The sequence below is a fragment of the Natrix helvetica genome (genome assembly GCF_964273705.1).
Source record: "Natrix helvetica genome assembly, chromosome: 15".
In the NCBI taxonomy this organism is placed as follows: domain Eukaryota; kingdom Metazoa; phylum Chordata; class Lepidosauria; order Squamata; family Natricidae; genus Natrix; species Natrix helvetica.
The window spans coordinates 1,553,694-1,574,283 of NC_138565.1; the positions used below are offsets into that span (position 1 = coordinate 1,553,694).

The window sequence follows — 20,590 nt, forward strand, 5'->3', positions numbered from 1 at the left end:
ATCAAAACAACCATCGCATTTCTGCACAATTCTCCCGCTCTGTTTATTAAGGTGGTGTTCCCAGCGTGGGTGTAATTAAACCCTCGGCCGGATGGCGCTGTTGAAAATGCCAGCCTGCCACGCCCAGGACTGAGAGACGGGGTTCAAACCAGCACCCCCCTTCCTCCCCCGTGCTTCCATTGCCCCCCCTCCCCCCTCCCCACCTGCCTTGATCAGGGGGAAGTGACTTAAGGAGCAGCACACAGGTGAGTGAAAGTTGTGGATATTCTAAGATGATAAAAATATCCCCCAACCAAATGCTAACGTGGGCTGAAGCAGGACCCCCACTTCACGGGAGCGAGGATGGTGTGTTGCCCTTAAAGCCACTCGGAACTTGCCCGGCAACTCCTGCCCAGACAAAGCTCAAACCAGCCACCGCCTGGCATCTCCCTTTTTTGGGGTACTCCTCAGCTCCCCCACAAAAGTCTCTGCCAAACAACCATTGGTTATTCTCACTTTTTTATTAAAACAATAATCACTTTTCACATTGGCTTTTCCGGTTCTAGCAATGTACAGGCTCTTTGCAAAGAGAGCAAGCTGCTCCAGGGGGGCTCAGCGCCCCCAGCCAGGGCTCAGGGCAGAGAGGAGGGCCGGAGGGCCCGAGCAGACCCCGGGCAAGGGGGCTCGCCAGAGAGTCCTCCAAGCCGGCTTCTCTTTGCAGGTGGCCTGATGTCTCCCTTTGTGCCAGATGTCCGGGGGCCCATTTCCAGCCCCATCTCGGGGGACCCAGAGAGGGGACTGGCAAAGCCCCACAGCTGTTGTGGGGGGAGAGAGCCCAGCACAGTTCCCATCAGTTTCACACCCTGCCTAGGCTCCAAACCCCTCCCCAACGCTCCAATAAATTGAAAAAAAAACATTGTGCTTGCAAAGCCGAAAATAAACCGATGCAATCTCTGTCTAAAACTGTCCCCTTCCTCCAAATTCAATTTACACTCCTTCCGTGCAAAGAAGCTGCCGGGTAGAAAAGGAAGCCATCCTCGCTCTGGCCCCAAAGGTCTCTCCCCCAGGTCTTCCAGCACCCCCTCCTCTTCATTTGGGGGAGCCCCTGCTGGCCTCTTGGCTTCTTTGCTGGTGCAAGGTGGGGGGATGAGGGGGGGAGAACAGGGCAAGTGCCACGGTGGGGGTGGGGGGCTTGCTGTTCCCCACCGGGAAAGGATGGGGTGCACCATGGACCGGATTTCTGTACCCCAGCGTGCATTTCAGACTACAGCTCCTATCTTCCCAAGCCACCTGCTGGGACATCCGGATCTGGAGTCCCACACATCTGGGGCAATTCCAGATGCCACTGGAGGGGACCCTCCTGGCTCCCCTTGGGTGTGCTCCTCTGGCAGCGACTCTTTGTGCAATGGGGCCTTTGTGGCTGAGAGCTCCTGAAAGCCCCTCGCGATCCCACAGGAGGCCTCCGATTAATGCCATGCCAGGTTAGGGCACAAGCAGAAGAGTGGGGAGCTCCTGCCCCACAGCCGAAGGGGGGCATCTCAGCCCTGGCGTGTTACTTGAGGCTTTAAAAAGGAGATTTGGAAGCAAAAAGCTCCAAGCCTGGCTAGAGGAGACAGAGGCGCTTCCTTGGGCTGCTTTCGGGTTGAGGGGGGGAGGCTGGCTCAGACGCCCAGCCCTTCCCAAGCCTTCATGCAGCTGGCGGGGGGCTTTGGTCCCTGGGCTGAGAGGGGGGGGGGACAAAGAGGACGGAGGGAGGCTCTGACGCAATCTCCAGACTTGTCCTGCTTCCCTTTGGCCAGAAAGGCTGACGGTGCCCAGTCAGCCACTCCAGCACGGCCAGCTGCCCCCCGCAGTCAGATCTGGCCCAGCACGGCAGGAGAGGCGGTGGGGTACAGCAGAGCGCAGTCTCTCCAAGGGCGAATGCCCCAAACCATGGGGTTCCAGTGGGGCACGGAGGCCGCTGCTCCTCCTCTGTATAAGCGCCCCACCCCACGTCTTCTCCACCAGCTGGACTACGCTCTGTCCGGTCCTTGGCCATCTGCAAAACAGCACAAGGCCTGCTCCATCTTGGGGGCCACCCAGGTCAAAGGCCCAGGCAATGCCTCCTCTCGCCGCCTTCAGGACGTCCCGCTCACTCGCTGGGCAGAGAGGAGGGCAGCCACCAAGCGGGAAGGGCCGAGGGGCTGCCCAGCCAAGGGAGGGGGCTGCGTCCCCTCCGTTTTCAGCAGAGGGTGTCCGTGTTGAAGGAGAGCTGGGCCTGGGGGGGGGGGGAGGGACAGGAGAAAAGAGGAAAGGTAACAAACGCTGCATCCCCCCTGGAGGCGTCCCCCCTCCCCACAAGCCTCCTGGCCCCCCACTTGGCTAGCTCCCTTGCTGCATCCTGGCTCACCCTCTCCTCCTCAAAGCTGATCAGCCCCTCGTCGTCTGTTTCCAGGTCCTCGGGCTCCTCCCCCACCATGGTGCGCAGCTCCGTCGGGGCCCCCCGGGGCCGCAGGAGGCTGAGGAGGCGCTGTAGAGGGGACTCTATGGGGCAGGGTGGGAGGCTCTCCTGCTGCTCCAGGTTGTCGCTCTGCTTCTTGGCAAAATTCACAAACACCTGCAAAGGAAGCCGCAGCTCAGGCTGGAGCCCAGGACTCGCCTCCCCCGGCCGGGGATTGGGGTGGCGGGGACAGAAAGGGGAAATCCGGGGCCTTCCCATCACCCTCAGCCAGCCGAGGACGCCAGCGCAGCCAGCACAGAGCTGGCCACAGAAGAGGCTCCTCACATTGTCCAGCGTGGTCTGGCTGACGGAGTAGTCCTCAATGCCCAGGACGTCCACCACCTGCTCCATCTTGCTGAAGACCTGGGCCAGAGAGATGTGCTCCGACTTCAGCTGGTACTGGACCTTGGTGTGGTGCCTCTCCTGGGAGAAAGGGGAGAAGGCAGGGAAGGTCAGCGCCCCATCCTCCTTCAAGGTGAGCCCCCTCTCCTCCGACGGTCGCCCAAACCTTGAGGACGGCCTCCGGGAAGTTCCGGCTGAAGAACTGCGCCACCTCCTTCACGTTCGGGCTGGACTTGGTCCTGACGGTGATCATGTAGCCGTCCCCAAACCTGTCCAGAACAAGGGGGGAGAGAGGGGGCACCTGCAAGAGCCACTCTCCTGGCCGGATGGCTCCGGTAGGGGAGATAAAGCTTCCGTCTAGGAGGGGGCAGCTGGGGGGACCCTCCCCTCCTTCCCCTCCCTCCAAAGGGCCCGGAAGAGGATTTCCTCCAGGACTGGGGCACTCAGGGGTCTGCTGCCCCTTTGCCCCCAGGCCAGCACCGAGGGCTTCCCCAGGTTTGGCCGGTGGAAGCAGCCACTGCGAGGGGCCCATGCTGTGCCCACCCAGCGCCCTGGGCTCACCGGTTCTTCAGGTGCTGGATGCTGCCCAGGCACTTCAGCCGCCCGTTCACCATGATGGCCAGTCGCGTGCAGAGGGCTTCACACTCCTCCATGCTGGGGGAAGACAAGCACAGCTGGAAGGAAGGGTGCCCACTCCCCAAATGGCATGGGGGCGGGGGGACGACAGCTCGCCCATCGGCTCTTGGCCTCCCTACAGCCGCTGCCCCCTTACTCACCCACACTCCTGGAGCCCCCCGCCCCATCCAGCCCACCGCTTTCCCTGGCACCTCAGGAACCCAGGAGGGGCCTCTCTCCCTGTGCCCAGCCCACCTGTGTGAGGTCAGGACCACGGAGCGGCCCGTCTTGATGATGTCCAAGATGAGGTTCCAGAGGAAGCGCCGAGCCTTTGGGTCCATGCCCGTGGTGGGCTCATCCTGTTGCAAAGGAGGGGACCAGGGGGCAGCATTAGGCCCAGCTGGGGTGGCACTCCAGGCGTCAGAGCAGAAGAGTGAAGCGTCCCCCGCAACCCTCCAGCCGGGTCTCTTCCCCACTGTCGCTCCTCACCAGGAAAATGAAGGCGGGGTAGCCGATCAGCGCGATGGCGGTGGACAGCTTCCTCTTGTTGCCGCCGCTGAAGGTGCTGGCGGGCTTGTTGGCGCATTTATCCAGCTCCAGCTTCTTCAGCGCCCACTTGACCACCTGGGTTGTGAAGGAAGAGGGGTCTCACACCCACGAAGAACAGCACAACGGCAACCGCGGTGGGACTGCTGAAGGCCCCCCTCGCCCAGTGTCTGCCACTTGTCCCGGGAAGCCCCTGCAGAGGCGGTTCCCCTTGGCCCTTTCTGTCTTGTGGGGGTGAGTTCCACCGAGTCTACACAGAAGCAGCAGCTGCTTTCTCCTTCTTCAGGAAAACCCGGGAGAGTGGGGAGTGCCTGTCCTTCTGCTGGTGCCTCACCCGCTCCTCATCCTTCCACGGGATGCCACGTAGCCGGGTGTAGAGCTCCAGGTGCTCCTGCGCCGTCAGCTCGTCAAAAAGGGCGTCGAACTGCGGACAGTATCCCAGACTCTGCTGGACCTGCAGAAGCTCCTTCAGGATGCTGTGGAAACGGAGAGCTGGGCTGAGCACAAGGCAAGGGGCTCATCCTGCCCCCGAGCCCCTCCAGAAAGGCCGGCTGGGAGGAAAGGGGCTTCGGTAGCCCCCTTCCAAAGATAACGGCACCCATTGCTCAAAGCGACAGCAGTGAAAAATGAAAGAGAGAACAAATGGATTTAGGGGGGAAAAGCAGATAAGATGAGCACGGGATTCCAACAGCTAGCAGGAAAAGACAGACTTCTTTTGGTGGTGCAAATGAGTAAACTGCAATGAGTAAATCAGAACAACACTGCATGCCCATGGAGGCTCCACAGGCCTATGGATTCACGCTTTGTGTGCAAATGGCCACAAAGACTGGGACAGCAAATTCCCAGGACATTCCAGGGGAAAAGAACGGAATAAAAAGAAAAATCAGCTCTGGGCGCAGCGTTCCCAGGGGGCCCTGCAACAGGTGGGCCCTTAAAGGACCCTCCAGCCCCCTCCTCCGCATGCCAGGCGCACCTGTGCCCGTTAATGAAGGCCTCGCCATTGGTGGTGACCTCGTCCCCCGTCAGCATCTTGAAGGTGGTGGTCTTCCCTGCTCCGTTGACGCCCAACAAGCCGAAGCACTCCCCCGGCCGGACGCCCATGCACAGCCGGTCCACGGCCAGGATGCGCCCAATCCTGCGCGATTTGTACACCTGGTGCCCGGGGAGGGCAGGAAAAAAGCCGTGCGAAAAGAGCTTCTCCTCAGCCTCGGGGCATCCCCCCCTGCAGGAGACCCCACCCCTCCTCCCGTCTCCTGCCCCCAAATCTCAGCAGGATTCTGACCTCGCTCCCTTTGAGCCCCCTGCTCCAGCCAAATTTCAGGCCTGCAGCCCTCTTTTCTTTTGGACCTTTGGCCTGCAAGACTTTCTACTATTCTAGTAGGCATTTTCTGTTGTGGGGAAATGGGAGGGGGGATTGTAAGGAGTGAGATGCTATGTAGCCAAAACAAAATTCTTTCTGGAAAGCCAAGGTCATCCTTTGTCTTTGCACCTCTGCGTCTCACAGGAACTGGACGGGTGGAACTGCCAGCATGGCAGTGGGACATTGGACCAGGGGATGGACTTGTGGGTGTGGGGGCAAGTTCAACATTGTACCCCGGTGGGGAAAACCGGGAAGCTTTTAGATTCGGGTTAATGTCCCAGATGTGCCAACTCTTAATAAATTGGGACTTTGAGCAATACTTTGCCTTGGACTCTGATTTGATTTTGGATGCTATTTGGAACCCTCACAGCAAACCTGCCTCGGATGGACCCCCACCCTCTGCACACACCTTGGTGAGGTTCTCAATCTTGAGCATGTCGTTGTCGGCGTCCCCGCGCAGAACTCGCTGCCGCTCGGCGGCCACGTCCACATCATCTTCAATGGGTTTCGTGGACACTGGGAAACGCCTGGGGAGGGGGAGGGGGCAGGTCTTTTTTGTCAGTGGGAGACTCAGCCCAGGGTCCTTCTCTCCGTCTTTCCCTCCCCGGCATGGATTTGCCGGACTGTGATTCCCACCCAGTCAGATGAGAAGGAAAATTCTCCCTCTTGCCAAAACTCACTGTGGTTTTCGGAGAAAGTTGTACTGGCACATGATGGTGATGAAGAAGCCCACGAAGCCTTCCACTGTCATGGCGACTAACGCCCGGGTGACGATGTCCCACTCAAAGGGAGACTTAATCTTGTCAAATTGCCCTACAGGAACAGAGGCATCAATGAGGGGCCAAAGCCTCCCCCGAGTGGGGGGCTTCCTTGGTGGGGGAGGGGGGATTTGTCGGAGGCCTTCCCAGGGTCACCATGGGCTGGTTCCCTCCTTCCCAGAGCTATTTTTCCAGAGAAACACAAAAGCCCTGAAGATGCTTTTTTCCCTTTTAACAAACGTTTCCCTGCTGAATGCAAGAGCCATGGGGGTGGGGTGGGTGGACATGAAGATAATTTCCTCTCAGATCCCCCCTGGCAATCTAAGGCCAGCCGTCACTAAGCGAGCCATGGTTAAGAAACCGCTCTGCGCATGTTCCAAAGCTTGCAACGTTATAGGAATAAAATCGTGGGAGGGAGAATGGGGAGGAGGAATCCTGGGGCTAAAGCAAAGGGCAGATTTACTGCCGCTTTGGAGAGGTTGAGATGGCAGCGTACAAGTTGAACAACCAAACAGAAAACTCTTAAGAGCCACAGTGGCGCAGTGGTCAGAGGGCAGTACTGCAGGCTACTTCTGCTGCCTGCCGGCTGCCTGCAATTTGGCAGCTCCGATCCCACCGGGCTCCAGGTTGACTCAGCCTTCCATCCTTCCGAGGTGGGTAAAATGAGGACTCAGATTGTTGGGGAGGGCAAGAGGCTGATTCTGTAAACCGCTTAGAGAGGGCTGTAAAAATACTGTGAAGCGGTATATAAGTCTAAGTGCTACGGCTACTTACCGATCTTTGCGTAGTATTCGTTGATGTACTCATTGTAAGCCATCTCCATGAGTCCGTGGCCCAGGTTGTAGTTGGGGAAAATCAAGAAACAGCTTTTTAAGTAGCTGTTTACAACCTTCAGGTCCTACGGAGAAAGAGGCACTAAGGAAGGGCTGTGGCAGCAGCATCAGACCAGCCCCCTCGCCACAGCCCCCTCCCCAGCTCCCAGATTTGGAGGCTGCAGTGCCTCCGTGCGTGGAACAAGCGGCCCCTCCCCCCCACGTGGGTTCAGTTTTTAAGAGAAAGGGGCATCCGGGGACTGTCGGGGGAAGGAGATCCTCCAGTCACTTGCTGGGGGCTTTTTTAAAGTCCTTATTTCAGCTTCCTGCTCTGGCGACCCCCACCTTGTCGTGCTCAAAGAGCTGCAGGAGGAAAGTGGCCACGGTGGCTGTGATGCCGATGAAGAGGTTGATGACGATGAGGAAGACGTAGGCCGAGCTGGGCACCTCGAACCAGAAGGAGGCTGGGTACATGATGGGCGTCATGGACCACCTGGGAGGAAGGACGCAAGAGAATCCAGACGGAAGCCCTCAAAGACCTGCCTAAGAATTTCCCACCCAGCTCCTTCCTCCAGAGGTTCAGAGGTAGACTGCCTCTAAAAGTGGAGGTTCCATTCCTAATCCTCCAGAGCAGACCCACACGCCACGAGAGTCACTTTGGCCCAAAGAAGCACATTATGGAGAGGAAACTGAGCATGCCTCAGGCTGACACTGCCCAGCCACCCAGGACAGGCAGGGGAGACCCCCCCCCCACTTCACCAGGGTCCCAATGGCTTCTCCCCCAGCCGCCACTCACCCGTAGAGCAGGAAGAGGGCCAGCACTGCAGGGAAGTTGGTGGGAGAGGTGTAAGCCGGCAGGTCGAAGACGAAGAGAATAATGATGCAGCAAGTGGCTGGAACCAGGTAGTTGAGCTGGGGGGGGGGGGGAGGAAGGCCAGGGGGCCAAGGAGGGGTTCAGCATGGCATCCCTCTGCCCTGCCCTTAAAGCCAGCCACCCCTCTGCCCCCCTAATGGCTTAGGGGTCCCAGCCAGCCCAGCCCACCCTCCAGCTTACTGTAAGGTTTCCTAAAAATGCCCTAATTGATTCATGAGTATTGAGTCAAGTTTCAATAAAGAAAAGTAGCCATTTATTAGGAGTACCACTAGGCAAGGCCTTTTCGCAGTCAGATCTAAGCTTTGTTTGACTTATAGCTGAACTTTACCCCTGTTCCTCCCCTCCCCTCAGTCTGGGTCATAAATCACATTCGCCAATGAAGTGCACTCTTCCCAAGCCTGCTGCAGTGATCTGAAATCCAACGTCAGCCGACAGTATACGTGAAATGCACTCCCCACTTCTCTCACTACGGTAACGCTGGGAGTTGACACCTACCATGTCCCAGACGTAGTTGGCCAGCCAGTAGATGACGGGGTCGCAGCCGCTGACAAACTGGAGGTGCTTAGCTTTGGTGGACTTCTCGGCCACCAGAAAGACCACGAAGCTGGCCGGCACGAAGGACATGGCCACGATAATGAAGATGGCGATGACCACGTCGGTGCCTTGTAGGCTGAGGGGAGGAGGAGAGGTTGGCCCACTTGTCAACGTTCCTCTGCTTCCCCACCAATGTTCGCAGACCCCGACCCTCTTTGCCCTAAAGCTTGGACAACACCCCTGCGAGGTTGGGATGGTCCCCCCTGCCCGGAGCTCTGTGAATGCCCTGGGCCTGCTCCAAGAGAGGCCCTTGCTTGCCAGAGGGAGAAGGGAAACTTTAGCCCCCTGCCACACCAGGTCATAAAAAGACACTGAAAAGCAGTGCAGAAGTAAACCAACAAGCAATTAAGAGGGGAAGGGAGGGAAAGGAGACCTACAGGTAATCCAGAGAAAGGCTGGCGCTGGTCTTGTTCATAGGATGGTTGGTCAGAGTGATGCCTGGGGGGCAGAGAAAGAGAGTCTGGCATGAGTGCCTGAGAGGGCTTCTTCTGCCAGGCCCACCAATGCCCATCACCTCCTCCTCCTCCTCCTCTCTTGCCTCCTCCCATGTGGCGAGGGCAGAGCCTCTCCATGCCACCCGGTCAAATGCTGCCGCTGCCCCAATTCTGCCCAGCATATTTTCCACCCTCCCTGCTGCTCACCATAGGCTGCCCGGTTGCCCCTGCTGCTGGGCAGGTTGGCACGGAGGATGGCATTGTTGAGGGCGTTGAGGTAGGTGGGCATGCTGTGGTATCCTTTGTTGTTATAGTACACCTAGGAAGGCAGCGTAGAGAGGGGAGCATTGGCCAAGGCTGCTGTCCCGCAGACAGGGGGCTTGAGGAGGGCAGCGAGGACCCTGGGAGGGAACGGCCCCTGGTAGCTGCCACAGGAACTCCCATTCAACCCAACTGGCTGGTGCTTCTGCCATAGACAGGCAGAGATATAGCCAATCCCCTACCTGGGCGGTGTTGCGGACAGCAATTTTCCGGAGCATCGGAGGCGCATTGTCCCCAAAAGAGGCCGGGATGGATCTCTGGATGTTGCCGAAGGTCACCGCTCCATACCTGGGATAGGAAAGCAGCAGCCACATTCACTCACAGGCACCTCCTGGGCGGTGGGGAGACGCTCCCATCCCCACCAGGCAAACCCCCCCGCACAGACCTGTGCAGCCGAAAGCGGTCCGATGTGTAGAGCAGATACTCGGAGACGTTGCGTCCCGTGATGTCCACCAGTATGTCCCCCGTCACCACCTTCATCTGGGGAGGGTGGCCCCCCACCCCGCTGGGGCAGGAGAAGCCGGTGCCCTGCATGGAGCAGGTGCACCTGATGGGTTCGTGGACGATGCTGGGCTGGGCCGGGGTGGAGGTGACCGTCTCTGGCAGGGAGGAAAACCGAGAGAGGTTTCACCCACCGAGGGGACCCAGCAACCACGGAGGAGCCTCAGAGAAAAGCAGCTCCCCTTTAGCTCATCTTTCGTTTCCTCTGGGGGGGGCATTCATTGTCCACCTGTGGCCTTACTCCCGAGTCGACCCATTCTTTAACTGTTCCCTGCTCCTGGCAGCTCTGCACATGCACACATTGGGAACAGGCTCCAGCTGTTCCTCTGCCTCACTGATGTCTGACTCCGAAGGCAGCTGATAACTGTCAGACAGCTCTGGCCCACTCGCTGCCTCTGATACAGAGCCCTCATCAGAGCCTCCCCCAGACTCCAGGACTGGCCCGTCTTCCTCCCCAACCTCCCCACTGTCTGAATCGGCTGCCAGCTCCACTGGCCACTGGTGGGCCACAACATCCATCCCCCTCGAAGGCCGAGGGCCGCCCTTACCTTTAACGGTGGGCGGGAAGGTGGTGAAATTCCAGGCCCGCAGCAAGTCCTTATCCAGAGAGAAGGGGTAGTCGGAGGGGGCCGGGGATGGAGGGGGCGGCACGAAGTTGGAGAGGGGCAGGCCCTGGGTGAAGGAGTCCAGGCACATGGCATCAAAGTACTTGGCCGCCAACATCTTGGACTCGTTGCTGTTGAGGTTGAGGGACTGGACCTGCTGGTCCAGGGTGCTGTTGAAGGCCGACTTCAGCACACAGGTGGCCCCGATGCCGGAGGGCAGGTAGAAGGTGCTCACCAGCTGCTGGGCGCTGGCGTCTGGCGATGACTGGCTAAGAGGAGGAGGAAGAGGAGAATTTTTCCAGCTGAATGAAGGACTCCAGCTTTCCAGTCCCATGAAGGAGAAAAGAAGACATTTGTTCCAACCAGACCCTGAAAGATTCTTCTCAAAGGAACAGACACCAAGGCAGATCGTACCCCATCTCTCTCAGGGCAGGCCCTGAAATGGGCAAGGGTCTCCTTGCTACTCCCCCCTCCCATTTTACAGGTCTGAGACCTCCTGAGAAATGCCCTGGGGGTGGGGAGGGGAAGAATGCAAAGGGGAGGGGCGATTTCTTACTGGTTGCCACGCTCCTCATTGGCGTAGGGGATGAAGTTGCCTCTGGGCTGGGTGTAATTGTGGTACTGGGAAGGCGAAAGGATGAGGGGAGGCAGGTCACCTGGAAAGCAAGAGGGGGGGCTAAATAACTGGCTGTGGAAGGACGCCCCCATTTCGGCAGCAGTAAAGAGGGGCAGGGGCAGGGTTCACACACACACACACACACACACACACACAGGTTCCATCGCTTACTCAAAGCAAAAACGCCCAACAAGGCTTTAAAATGTCCCTCTACAGCAGGGGTGTCCAAACTTGGCAACTTTAAGACTTGTGGACTTCAACTCCCAGAATTCCCCAGCCAGCTGGAGATTTCTGGGAGTTGAAGTCCACAAGTCTTAAAGTTGCCAAGTTTGGACACCCCTGCTCTACAGAGAGGCCCACCCCAACCCATCCCCTCTGGAGGGCCGGCCTTGGCCCCATTGGGCGGGGAGGGGGGGCTCCTGCCATTCAGGTAGGGGTGGGCAGGGCAGGGATACCCCCTACCTATTTCCGGGACCGAGAGGGCCACCGTCATGGCGACGCAGACGAAGAAGGCGGGCAGCAGGATCTGGGAGAAGATGGCCTTGCTGTTGCGCTTGGCACAATGGAAGCGCTTGACCAACAGCCCGTGAAACTGGCGCAGCTTCAGCCAGGAGCCCTCCAGCTTGACGCTGCCTTGTCCGGACAGGGACGCCTCTTCCGGGTCAGCATCTGGCTCTGCAGGGAGAGGAGACGTGATGGATGCAAGGAGGGAGGGAGGGAAAGGGCCCCTGCCTCAGTTTCCCCTGCCTTCTTCTGCCAAATGCCCGAGAACCAGGAGGCCGCGCCCTTCCACCCTTAACCTGTTGAACACCCAGCTTTTCTGCCGTGAAAAGGCAGCCGTTGGGAAGCTTCTGGGGAACAAGGGGGGGGGGGTTCCCTCCCCTCCCCGGCACCCCTCAGACTTTCCTCGCGCTACAAACCTAGCAGGCTGCCATTATCGGGGTCCTGTGGGTTGTCAAACAAGGGGGAGTAATCCCCGTAGAACTCAGAATAAGCCCCACCTTCCTCGCCACGCACGGAGCCAGCCGAGGAGGAGGAGGAGGAGGAGGAAGAGGAGGAGTGCAAGGATGCCTGGGACTCGGCCAGGTCCGAGCAGTCCAGGAGGTTCCCCAGGTCCACTTCGGGCTTGGTGGGCCTTGCCGGCCTCGGGAGCGGGTGGCCGTTGGCCTGGGGCTTGGGGCCGAGGCGGGGACTGGGCAGTGGGAAAGCGTCTTTCTTGGACTCCTTGATATCTGCAAGGGTGGGCAGAGGTGAGAACGGCTGCAGAAGACTGACCCCCCCCCCCACCAGATGAGGGAGGCCGGAGCCCCTGCAGCGCACCTGCGTCGCTGTTCTCCAGGGACTGGTCCTCTTCCGAGACCTTCAGGAAGACCTCTTCCAGGGTGGTGTCCATCAGGCCAAAGCTGGTCAGGTCCAGATCCTCCAAGCTGTGCTCCAGGTGCTGCAGAAGGGAGCGGGGGGGGTGTGTTAGGGGAAGCCCCACTGCATCACCTCCACTCGGGGGGTCGGTCTCCGGGAGGCCCCTGCAAACCCTCTTCTCTGGAATATCTCCATGCAGACCGTACCTCGGTCAGTGACGGTCCCCCCAGGGTGGATCAAAGGAAGTTCTCTGCCCCACTCCCTGCAGATTCGTGGCTTCAAATCAGTTTTCCCAATTCCAGGAGGAGGGGGGGGAGGAGGGGGGGGAGGGGGCTATCGGTGAGTATTGACCCTGAGCTTCCAGCCTTCCTCCGCAACCACAAGGGGCCGCTGTTACCGGCTCAGCCTCTGCCAATGAAGGCATCTTCCTTAGTTGTGCCCAAATGGTGAGATCTGAATTGCTTACAAATCCCGTGGAGGCAGAACAGGGACATCTAGGATGGCAAAGAGCCCCCCCCCCCCCTCAAGAGGACTAGCTTCTTGAGAAGAAGAGAGGCCCTGAGATCACCATCTCTGGGTCTCTCTTGCTTTAAAGGGCATTTTATGTGCTTCCACCTCCCCCATGCCCCCCAGGAAAGGAAGAAGCCCTGGGCTCAAGATCCAAGGCTGCCCTCCCTCCCTCCCTCCGCCCGCCTGTGAGACCCCCGTGCCCACCTGGAAGAGCCGTTCGAAGCAGCCTTTTTTGGCAGCCTCGCTGGGCAGGATATAGGAGAGCTCCGTGTTGGTGTTGGAGATGAGGAGGCAGGAGGCCACGTGCTTCTTGATGAACTGGCTGACCCGTTCTTCGGAGCAGGGGCTGGTGGCCGAGGGGCAGGGCGGGCTGCGGGGGAGCCCCGTCTCTGGGGAGGGAGGGGGGGAGGGGAGAGTTAGCCAGGCCAAAGGAAAAGAGGGGGGGGGAGAAGGCTTCTCCACGTGGCTCAAGATTTGGAGCTGCAGAATTGGGGGATTTCAAAAGTAACCCAACAGGCCAAAGTCTTGGAAAGAAGAGGCAGAGAGAAAAGGAAAGAGATGGGTCTGCAAAGGGCCTGGGGGCGATTTGAACCTCCCTGTTCCGAGGAAGTCTACCTGAAGCACGAAAGGCCAAGGGCGCAAGAGGACCGAGGCAGAGTCCCCAGCGCAAAACCCAAGGATTCCACCCTGCCCAGGAGACAGGAGGGCCAGTGGGGCCACTGACCGGTGTTGCTCCGGGCGTCCGACTGCTTCTTCACCACCGTCAGCTTGTAGCCGTCCCCGTAGGTGCTTTTCAGGAAGAGGGGTGACCCACAGCACTTCAGCTTCCCGTGGGAGATGATGGCGATGCGATCGCCCAGCAGGTCTGCTTCGTCCATGTGGTGGGTGGAGAGGAGGATGGTCCTACCTGGGGGGGGGGGAGAAAAGGGGGAGGTGGGCCAGGTGGGGGTTGGAAGACCCGCCCCCACAAAGCGCCCACCAAGGTGGGAGAGGATCAGGCACTGCACTCCCCCCAAAAAGGGCCCGGAAGACCCACCTTGCTTGTACTTCAGGATGAGGTCCCAGATGGCTCGCCGTGCATAGGGGTCCACGCCGGCAGTGGGCTCGTCCAGGATGACGGCCCGCGAGCCCCCCACGAAGGCGATGGCCACCGAGAGCTTCCTCTTCATCCCTCCGGACAGCATCTGCACCAGGAAGTGGCACTTGTGGGTCAGCTCCAGGTCTTCGATCATCCTGTGGGGAGCAAAGCAAGGGAAGGGGGCGTCACTTTGGGGGGCCCTCTGGGGAGACTCGCCTGGATCTGCTGGAGGGGAGGATTCTCGGTCTAAGCCCCACGTTCCCCCCGCCCGAGAGGCTGGACGGAGCAGGAGGAAAGGGGGCAGGAGGCCTGCTCCTGCTGGCTGGGGAGCATGGGAGCCGGGAGTGCTGGGGGAGGGTGGGAGGCCACCCACTTGGCCATCTCCTTGCAGATCTCCTCCTTGGCCATGCCCTTCAGCTGCGAGTAGAACCAGAGGTGCTCCTCCACCGTCAGCTTGTCAAAGAGGACGTTGTGCTGCGGGCACATCCCCAGGTTCTTCCGGATCAGGTCCATCTCCGTCCGGATGTCATGGCCGTAAATGGTGGCCGAGCCCGAAGTCGGAGGGAAGAGGCCGGTCAGGATGGACCTGCAGGGGAGGAAGCGGCACAGGGATGGGGTCAGGTGGAGCTACACCCCCCCACCACCACTCCCTGCCCGCCTCCCCCCTGCACCCTGCCTGGGGGGCCCTGCAACGCTCACATGGTGGTGGTCTTGCCCGCACCGTTGTGGCCCAGAAAGGAGACCACCTGGTTCTCGTAGAGGTTGAGGCTGAGCTTGTTCAGGGCCAGCTTTTGGTCTGTCTTGTAGATCTTGGTCAGTTTGTCCACGCAGACCACCAGGGGCAGGTGGGTGGGCTCCTCCTCAATGCCCCGGCTCTCCTCTGCAGCGGTCAACAAAGGGCAGAGAACACGGGGGTGGGGGTTCTGTCTGAGAGGTGTCTGAGGAAAAAGCACCTCTGGACCTCTCTGACCAGGTGTGCTGTTGAGCGTCTCCAAAGCTCAGGCAAAGGAGACCTTTCCACGATGCCCCGCATTGGCCCTGCTCCCCCGCCCCCTTACCCATCCTCCTGTTCTCCATGGCACAGGCTTGGTCTTCCTCCGTGACGCTCAGGTGGGTCCTCTTCGACCAGGGCCAGGACAGGTCCCAGGCCTCCGTGCGCCCGTTTCCCAGCCAGTAGGACTTCTGCAGCGGAAAGTACCAAGGCCGAGGGAGCCCGTACATCCCTGGGGAAGAAGCACCGGTTGGCACAGCAGGAGCCCTGGAGGGTCTCAGCCCTGGGTGGCAGCTTCAGTCAGCAAGACACCACCACCCCCCGGGATCCCCCAAACCCATACCTGGGTGCACGGCTTCGATATACCACGTCAGCACCCCATAGACCACGGCGTCCACGATCAGCATCATCATGGAAAGCAGGAGGTTGAAGTCGTCCCCTTCCACGGGGGACTGGCTGAAGGTGTGCCACTGGATGCCCACGCCGGACATTTCGTAGAGGGCAAAGTACTTGGAGCCCAGCCCAAAGGCCGTGGTGGACATCAGGGACTGGGGAGAAATGGAGAGGGTGAAAAAGCCCTCAAAGGGCTGCTGAGAAAAACGCCTTGCCGTGCCAGGCCGATGCCCAACCGAGAGCAGCTCAGGCCCCACAGAAACCTCCAGCTGGAGGAGGAGCCGTTGCCCCTCCCAAGGGACAAATCTCTCCAAGGCTCCTGCTGCCCCCCCCCCCCCAAAGTGCCAGGAGCCCCAACGGCGTCTCTCCCGGAGACTCACGGCAATGCACTTCTCAAAGGCGGTGATCTTGTCGTGGGCCACCTCCTCCCGGATGGCCACATACATGTAGGGGACGTAGCTGAGGAAGTAGATGATCCCACCGCAGGCCGAGGCCAGCTTGGCCTTGGAATACAGCACGGACACCAGGAAGCTGTGGGGAGATGGGGGGAGGGGTCAGTGGCAGGCAGCGGTTCTACGGATGGGGGGGGGGGGAATCGGCTTAGCTAAGCAGGCTTCCCAAGCCCATCGTCCTCAGCCGGGGACTACTTTGAGGGAGCCCCATGTTCTGCTCAGCAAGGGCATCTCCACGGGAGGCAAGGGACCGAATCTCCTACTTTTGCACAGTCCCACAATGTCGGCCGGAGGAGGCCCAACGTGAGGGTCAAGGTTCAACCAGGCCACCCTCCCCTCCTCTGGCCCTCACCAGAACATGATGGTGGCCACGGCGTAGACGGCCAGGAAGAGCCATATGATGAGAACGTCGCTGTGCATGAGGACCTTCCCGTACTTGAGAATGGCGGTCAGGGCAGTGACCGAGATGGACAGCTGGACGAAGCCTGTGATGAACCAGGCCACCCAGTGGACGGCATTATTCAGCCCCATCATCTTCATCACCTGCCGGGCACGGGCAAAGCATCAGCCCCTGGGGGGGGAGGGCCTCTCGGCAGCTTCCAGGCCAAAAACGTCTCCCTGCCCGCCTGCCCACCTGGACGGAATCTCTCCCTGCAGCCGGCACCTCTGCCAACTCTCCTCTCCCTTGGCAGGGACACCGCCACCCACCCCAAGGCAGGCTGTGTGGCTGGCTGGCTGGCTCTCTGCCCTGGCACTTCATCATGATCTCATTAGGCAGGGCGGCTGAGGGCACAGCCACGCCAGCGGCAATGGGAAGGGAAGGCCCTCCTGGCACAGAGGCAAGGAAGGAGCTCTGCAGGGAAGCACCACGGGAGGGAGGGCGCCATGGCTGAAAAGACGGAGGGGCAGCTGGAGGGACACCCCCCCCCTCTGGAAGCACGTCCAGCGCCAGTTCCAGGAGGAGGTTTCAGCCCCCTCAGCCCTCCACAGCGCCCATTTCGTCACTCTGCCACCTGCACCCAGGGAGGCCTGGAGGGCCCTGCTTGGAGCCTCCCAGTCTGGGTGAGGTGTCCCAGCTGCAGCAGCCCCCAGCTCAGCCCCCCCTGGCTTTTCAGCAAAGCCCCTCCCTCCCCCTGGACTGTTTCCCCACTCTCCTCCTTCCTTCCCTGCCTCGGAAGGCCCTCCTGGCCTTGGGAAGCAGCACCTCTGGTCCCCACCTCCTTCAGGTGGTGCTCCTTCTCCGCTACGATGTGCTGGATCATCATGGCCACCGAATAGACCCAGGAGATGACCATGCAGAGCGGCATCATGTGCTCGATCACGAAGAGGAAGCTGGGGGAGGGGAAAAGGGGAGCCTCATCCACAGCCCAGGAAGCCCCCCGTCGTCCCCAGGAGGAGGGGGCCAGGCTGATAGCAGCTCCAGAGTACAGGCCTTCTCCTTGGCCTTCGGAGAGGAGCTGTCCCCCCCAAGACAGGGACGGGGACTCACTCGTCACGGGTGTAACAGGGGTAGGGAAACATCTGCACGTAATTGCCAGGCTCCACCACATCGCGGCCGACAAAGGTGTTGACAATGGCGCGTTCCATCATGTCTTCGGAAAGAGAGAAGGACTTGGGTTTATGCCGGAGGCGCCCAGGGCATGGGTCCCTGCGCTTGGGAAGGTCAGCCCTGGGGCCTCCAGAGGGGACTGGCCTTGTCAGCGCACGGATAATCAAACGAAGGGTCAGGAAGTGCTACTGAAGGGTGCGCTTAATTAGCCTGCAGTCATTGGGACAGGCAAAGGGAGCATCGATTCAGGCTCTGAGAAAGCCAGGCAGGGCTCACCTTGGATCCAGACAAAGCCATAAAGGAAGTAGAAATGCCCCCCGTGGTTTGGCCCGGGTCTCCAATACGCCCGGCGGATCTCATTCGTCTTTTCAGTGAAGCTGGAATTTTGGCGGATCTTGTACATCACGTGGGGAGGGAGGCTGCCATCCTTGTTGGTTTGGAAGATCACACCTTTGGGAGAGAAAAAAAAAGACAGAAAATGGTCCATAAGGGAGGCGAAAAAAGTGCCAGCACACCTCTGGCTCCAAGTCGGTCAGGTGCTGACCTGGGAGGTTGCATCCAACCAACAGAGATCACCTACTCTAAAATAACAGGTGGCCTCTAGAGTAAATGCACCCATAAATCCATATTTCTGTCTCTCTGCAGTCCCCATTAGCCTCATACACAGAAAAGGCTCTCAGAGACATCGTTGTGCAACCAGGAAGTCAACACACGAGTGTTTCCCAACCTTGTCATCTTTTAAGGCATGTGCACTCCAACTCCCAGAATTCCCATCCAGCAGGCGCATCCTCCCAGAATTCTGGGAGTTGACACCTACACACCTTATACTTGACGGGGTTGACAAACCGCAAATTATGCAATAAATGGGTTTGGAGCTGTCCATAGTGCTGAAGCCATTGGCACCACCATTCCCCTTCCACCAGGAGAAGACATCCTGGGGATAATGGGAGTTGCGGTCCAAAACATTAGAAGGCCCCCTCTAAAAACTCCTCCCGCTTGGCTATACTGAGGGCCAGTCCTGCCCAGAAGTCCCAGTGCTCCAACTGGCGGCTCGGGCTATGCGGGCGGAAGAGCTGCGAGGGAGGGAGGGCGCGAGGGGAAGGCAGGCCCGTACTGGCAAAGACCGTGACGTTGTCTTGGTAGGCTTGGTTGAGGGTGTAGTTCACGATGCTCTCTTCGTCCGGAAAGCCCTTGAAGATGTCCACGCTGACCTGGGGGAAAGGGGGACTCTTTGAGTTGCAAGGGAGGCACTTTGACACCCCAAAATTAAGTTTCCCCTCACCCAGTGGAGAGACTGTGTGAGAGCTCCAGTCCTAGGAACATGCCCCCCCCCTAAAGCCTAGGAACCCCAAGCAAGGGAGGCAGGAAACCCCCTCCCCCTGGAAAGCAATGCCAACTCAAAGACGGAGGAAACCAGCCCCTGCCGGATGTAGGTTGTATTTTTAAGCCATTTGAATCCTTTAAATCATGATTTGACCAAATGGCACCATGCCAAAAATATATTTTAAATCTTTAAAGCATTTTTTTAAAAAGTCCTGCCATGCCCTCTCCTGGGACTCCATGCCTGACTCCCCAACCCTGAGATCTCCACATCCAGGTGGAGCCCCGCTTGACCCTTCCCCTTCTGGCCAGAGAGGAGGTCCGGCGAGACCCACCTTGGACATGAACTGGATCCAGCCGCAGGCAGCGTTGTCGATGGTGTCCAGCTGCTGGAGGAGCGTGCTGGTGTTGGAGAGGGACAGGTTGCTCTCCATGAAGTTGTGGAAGAGGGTGCTGTCGGAGACATTCAGGACTTCGGGGTGCCGGTGAAGGTCGGCCGCCATCTGGAGGGCCCAAAGAAAGCGCGGGGAGTGAGAGCGCGCAGCCTCCTCCTCTCTGCCTTCAGCTGGGCTGGGCAGAATTCAGGTCCTGCCATCTTCCCTGGATGAGCAGGGGGCTCAAGCCAATCTCCCCCCCTCAATACCTGCTGGAGCCAAGCAATCCGCTGCTGCAACTTGCCCTCCTCCAAGAAGCCGCGGATCTCGGCAGAGATGTTGAGCCAGACCTGGGCGTAGCGCGTCACGTTCCCCACAAAGGCGAAGGTCTCGTTGGCCTGTCGTGCAAGGGGAAAGGGGGGGGGGGTTAACCAGGGCGCTCCAAAGAGGCTGCAGGTGGGGTACTCAAGGGAACATTTTCCTTTGGGTGCTGAGAACTCTCCCCTGGAATAAACATAAACCTCTTTGCAAGGCAGTGGCTGGAATCTGTGGAGCACCAGGGGGGACTCCGCTATGATTCAGTTGGTGTCACTTCTTCTTGGAGTTGGCAGCCGGGCAGCCTCTCCGAAGGTCAACCAGACAACGTGCCAAGGTTGTGTGTGTGTGTTCCATTTGAAGAGAGGGCGGGAGGCACCCCTGGGTGCATTCACTGAGCAAAGCCTCTTCCTGAGCTCTGCCCACCTTCAAGATGACTTTATCCACCTGGGTGCCGATGGGCGAATACAGGATCTTGGGGTTGCTGGTCATGAGGTGCACCAGGAGGCCTAGGTTGCGCTGCTCCTTGCTGGTGAAGCCCAAAGAGCTCATGTTCCCCTGCCGCAACGCCTCGGGCTCAATCGTCCTAAGGGGGCAGATGCGGAGGGTCAACGGCACACGCCTGCGCTTCACTGACCCCAGAGCAAAGCCGCCCTGGGATCCTCACCGGTTGTTCCCGCAGAGGATGGGCTGCAGGCCGGCCCAGAGCTGCACAAAGGCCGAGCACTGCCCTTGTGGATCCTCGGCCGGCGCCTCGCTCTCGGCCCTGCCCTCCTCGGAGCTGGAGTTGGTGCCGGAGGTGAAGTTCACAGCTGAGCCAGTGCTGTTGGGGGCGGTGGGGGGCACTTTTGCGGCACAGGCCCCCTTGGGGAGGAGCTTGGCCAGGGCGGAGAGGATGTCCAGGTCCTTCAGCACCTTCTCCATTTCCATCAGGTCCTCCAGCAGGCCGTGAAGCCGGCTCTGGGCCGTGTGGTTCACCTCATCCAGCTTCAGCTGCAGGAAGAAAGATCTACTTGCAACCGAGGAAATTCTGCTCCTCGGGAGGTCCTTCGGGTTCAATCAAACCGGGCAGTCCAAGACCACCCCGGCCCTGCACCGGACTCTCAGGTGAGGCTCTTTGGGTCAGGAGGAGAACGGGCGAAGGCTGGGGTGCCGCAGAAGAGTCTGCCCTGCCTACCTGTTCAGCCACCTTGGGAGCTTCCAGCTGGTCCTTCATCTCCACCGCCAGCTGCCTGAAGTAGTCGGCCCGCAGGCTGGTGCTCTGGTTGCAGACAGCAGCACGGTAGGCCTGCAGGAGGGGCTGCTGGCTCTCCGGGATGACCAGGATGCGCCTCAGTGCATCCTGGCTCTGGAGACACGTCAGGCTCTCCAGCACAGGGGGGGTGAACAGGATGTTCTGGGGGGGGGGAAGCA

At 59.6% G+C, this 20,590-nt stretch overlaps 1 protein-coding gene across 2 annotated transcripts in view; it reads right to left on the minus strand.

Annotated features, from left to right (window-relative positions):
* Positions 1–481: 481 nt before the first annotated feature.
* Positions 482–20,590, minus strand: part of ABCA2 (ATP binding cassette subfamily A member 2) — a 32,155-nt gene continuing 12,046 nt past the window's right edge. The window contains exons 8-49 of one of the 2 annotated variants that reach the window (XM_081967117.1): positions 20,355–20,573; positions 19,845–20,170; positions 19,604–19,763; positions 19,132–19,260; positions 18,824–18,991; positions 18,283–18,379; positions 17,445–17,618; positions 17,109–17,211; positions 16,837–16,951; positions 15,972–16,162; positions 15,548–15,698; positions 15,118–15,322; positions 14,842–15,006; positions 14,483–14,663; positions 14,157–14,369; positions 13,742–13,938; positions 13,430–13,612; positions 12,910–13,094; positions 12,157–12,277; positions 11,838–12,068; positions 11,299–11,511; positions 10,777–10,876; positions 10,164–10,489; positions 9,500–9,713; positions 9,297–9,402; positions 9,001–9,112; positions 8,737–8,797; positions 8,261–8,435; positions 7,688–7,803; positions 7,237–7,384; positions 6,854–6,977; positions 6,002–6,134; positions 5,731–5,848; positions 4,935–5,113; positions 4,296–4,437; positions 3,905–4,039; positions 3,671–3,774; positions 3,362–3,454; positions 2,967–3,069; positions 2,744–2,881; positions 2,369–2,575; positions 482–2,236 (exon numbers count right to left, since the gene is read on the minus strand). In XM_081967117.1, the coding sequence (XP_081823243.1) occupies positions 2,201–2,236; positions 2,369–2,575; positions 2,744–2,881; positions 2,967–3,069; positions 3,362–3,454; positions 3,671–3,774; positions 3,905–4,039; positions 4,296–4,437; positions 4,935–5,113; positions 5,731–5,848; positions 6,002–6,134; positions 6,854–6,977; positions 7,237–7,384; positions 7,688–7,803; positions 8,261–8,435; positions 8,737–8,797; positions 9,001–9,112; positions 9,297–9,402; positions 9,500–9,713; positions 10,164–10,489; positions 10,777–10,876; positions 11,299–11,511; positions 11,838–12,068; positions 12,157–12,277; positions 12,910–13,094; positions 13,430–13,612; positions 13,742–13,938; positions 14,157–14,369; positions 14,483–14,663; positions 14,842–15,006; positions 15,118–15,322; positions 15,548–15,698; positions 15,972–16,162; positions 16,837–16,951; positions 17,109–17,211; positions 17,445–17,618; positions 18,283–18,379; positions 18,824–18,991; positions 19,132–19,260; positions 19,604–19,763; positions 19,845–20,170; positions 20,355–20,573 (6,597 nt within the window). In that variant the 3' untranslated portion in view covers positions 482–2,200. Of the gene's footprint in view, positions 2,237–2,368; positions 2,576–2,743; positions 2,882–2,966; positions 3,070–3,361; positions 3,455–3,670; positions 3,775–3,904; positions 4,040–4,295; positions 4,438–4,934; positions 5,114–5,730; positions 5,849–6,001; positions 6,135–6,853; positions 6,978–7,236; positions 7,385–7,687; positions 7,804–8,260; positions 8,436–8,736; positions 8,798–9,000; positions 9,113–9,296; positions 9,403–9,499; positions 9,714–10,163; positions 10,490–10,776; positions 10,877–11,298; positions 11,512–11,756; positions 12,069–12,156; positions 12,278–12,909; positions 13,095–13,429; positions 13,613–13,741; positions 13,939–14,156; positions 14,370–14,482; positions 14,664–14,841; positions 15,007–15,117; positions 15,323–15,547; positions 15,699–15,971; positions 16,163–16,836; positions 16,952–17,108; positions 17,212–17,444; positions 17,619–18,282; positions 18,380–18,823; positions 18,992–19,131; positions 19,261–19,603; positions 19,764–19,844; positions 20,171–20,354; positions 20,574–20,590 lie in introns of both variants that reach the window. The other variant, XM_081967116.1, reaches the window with a different exon arrangement.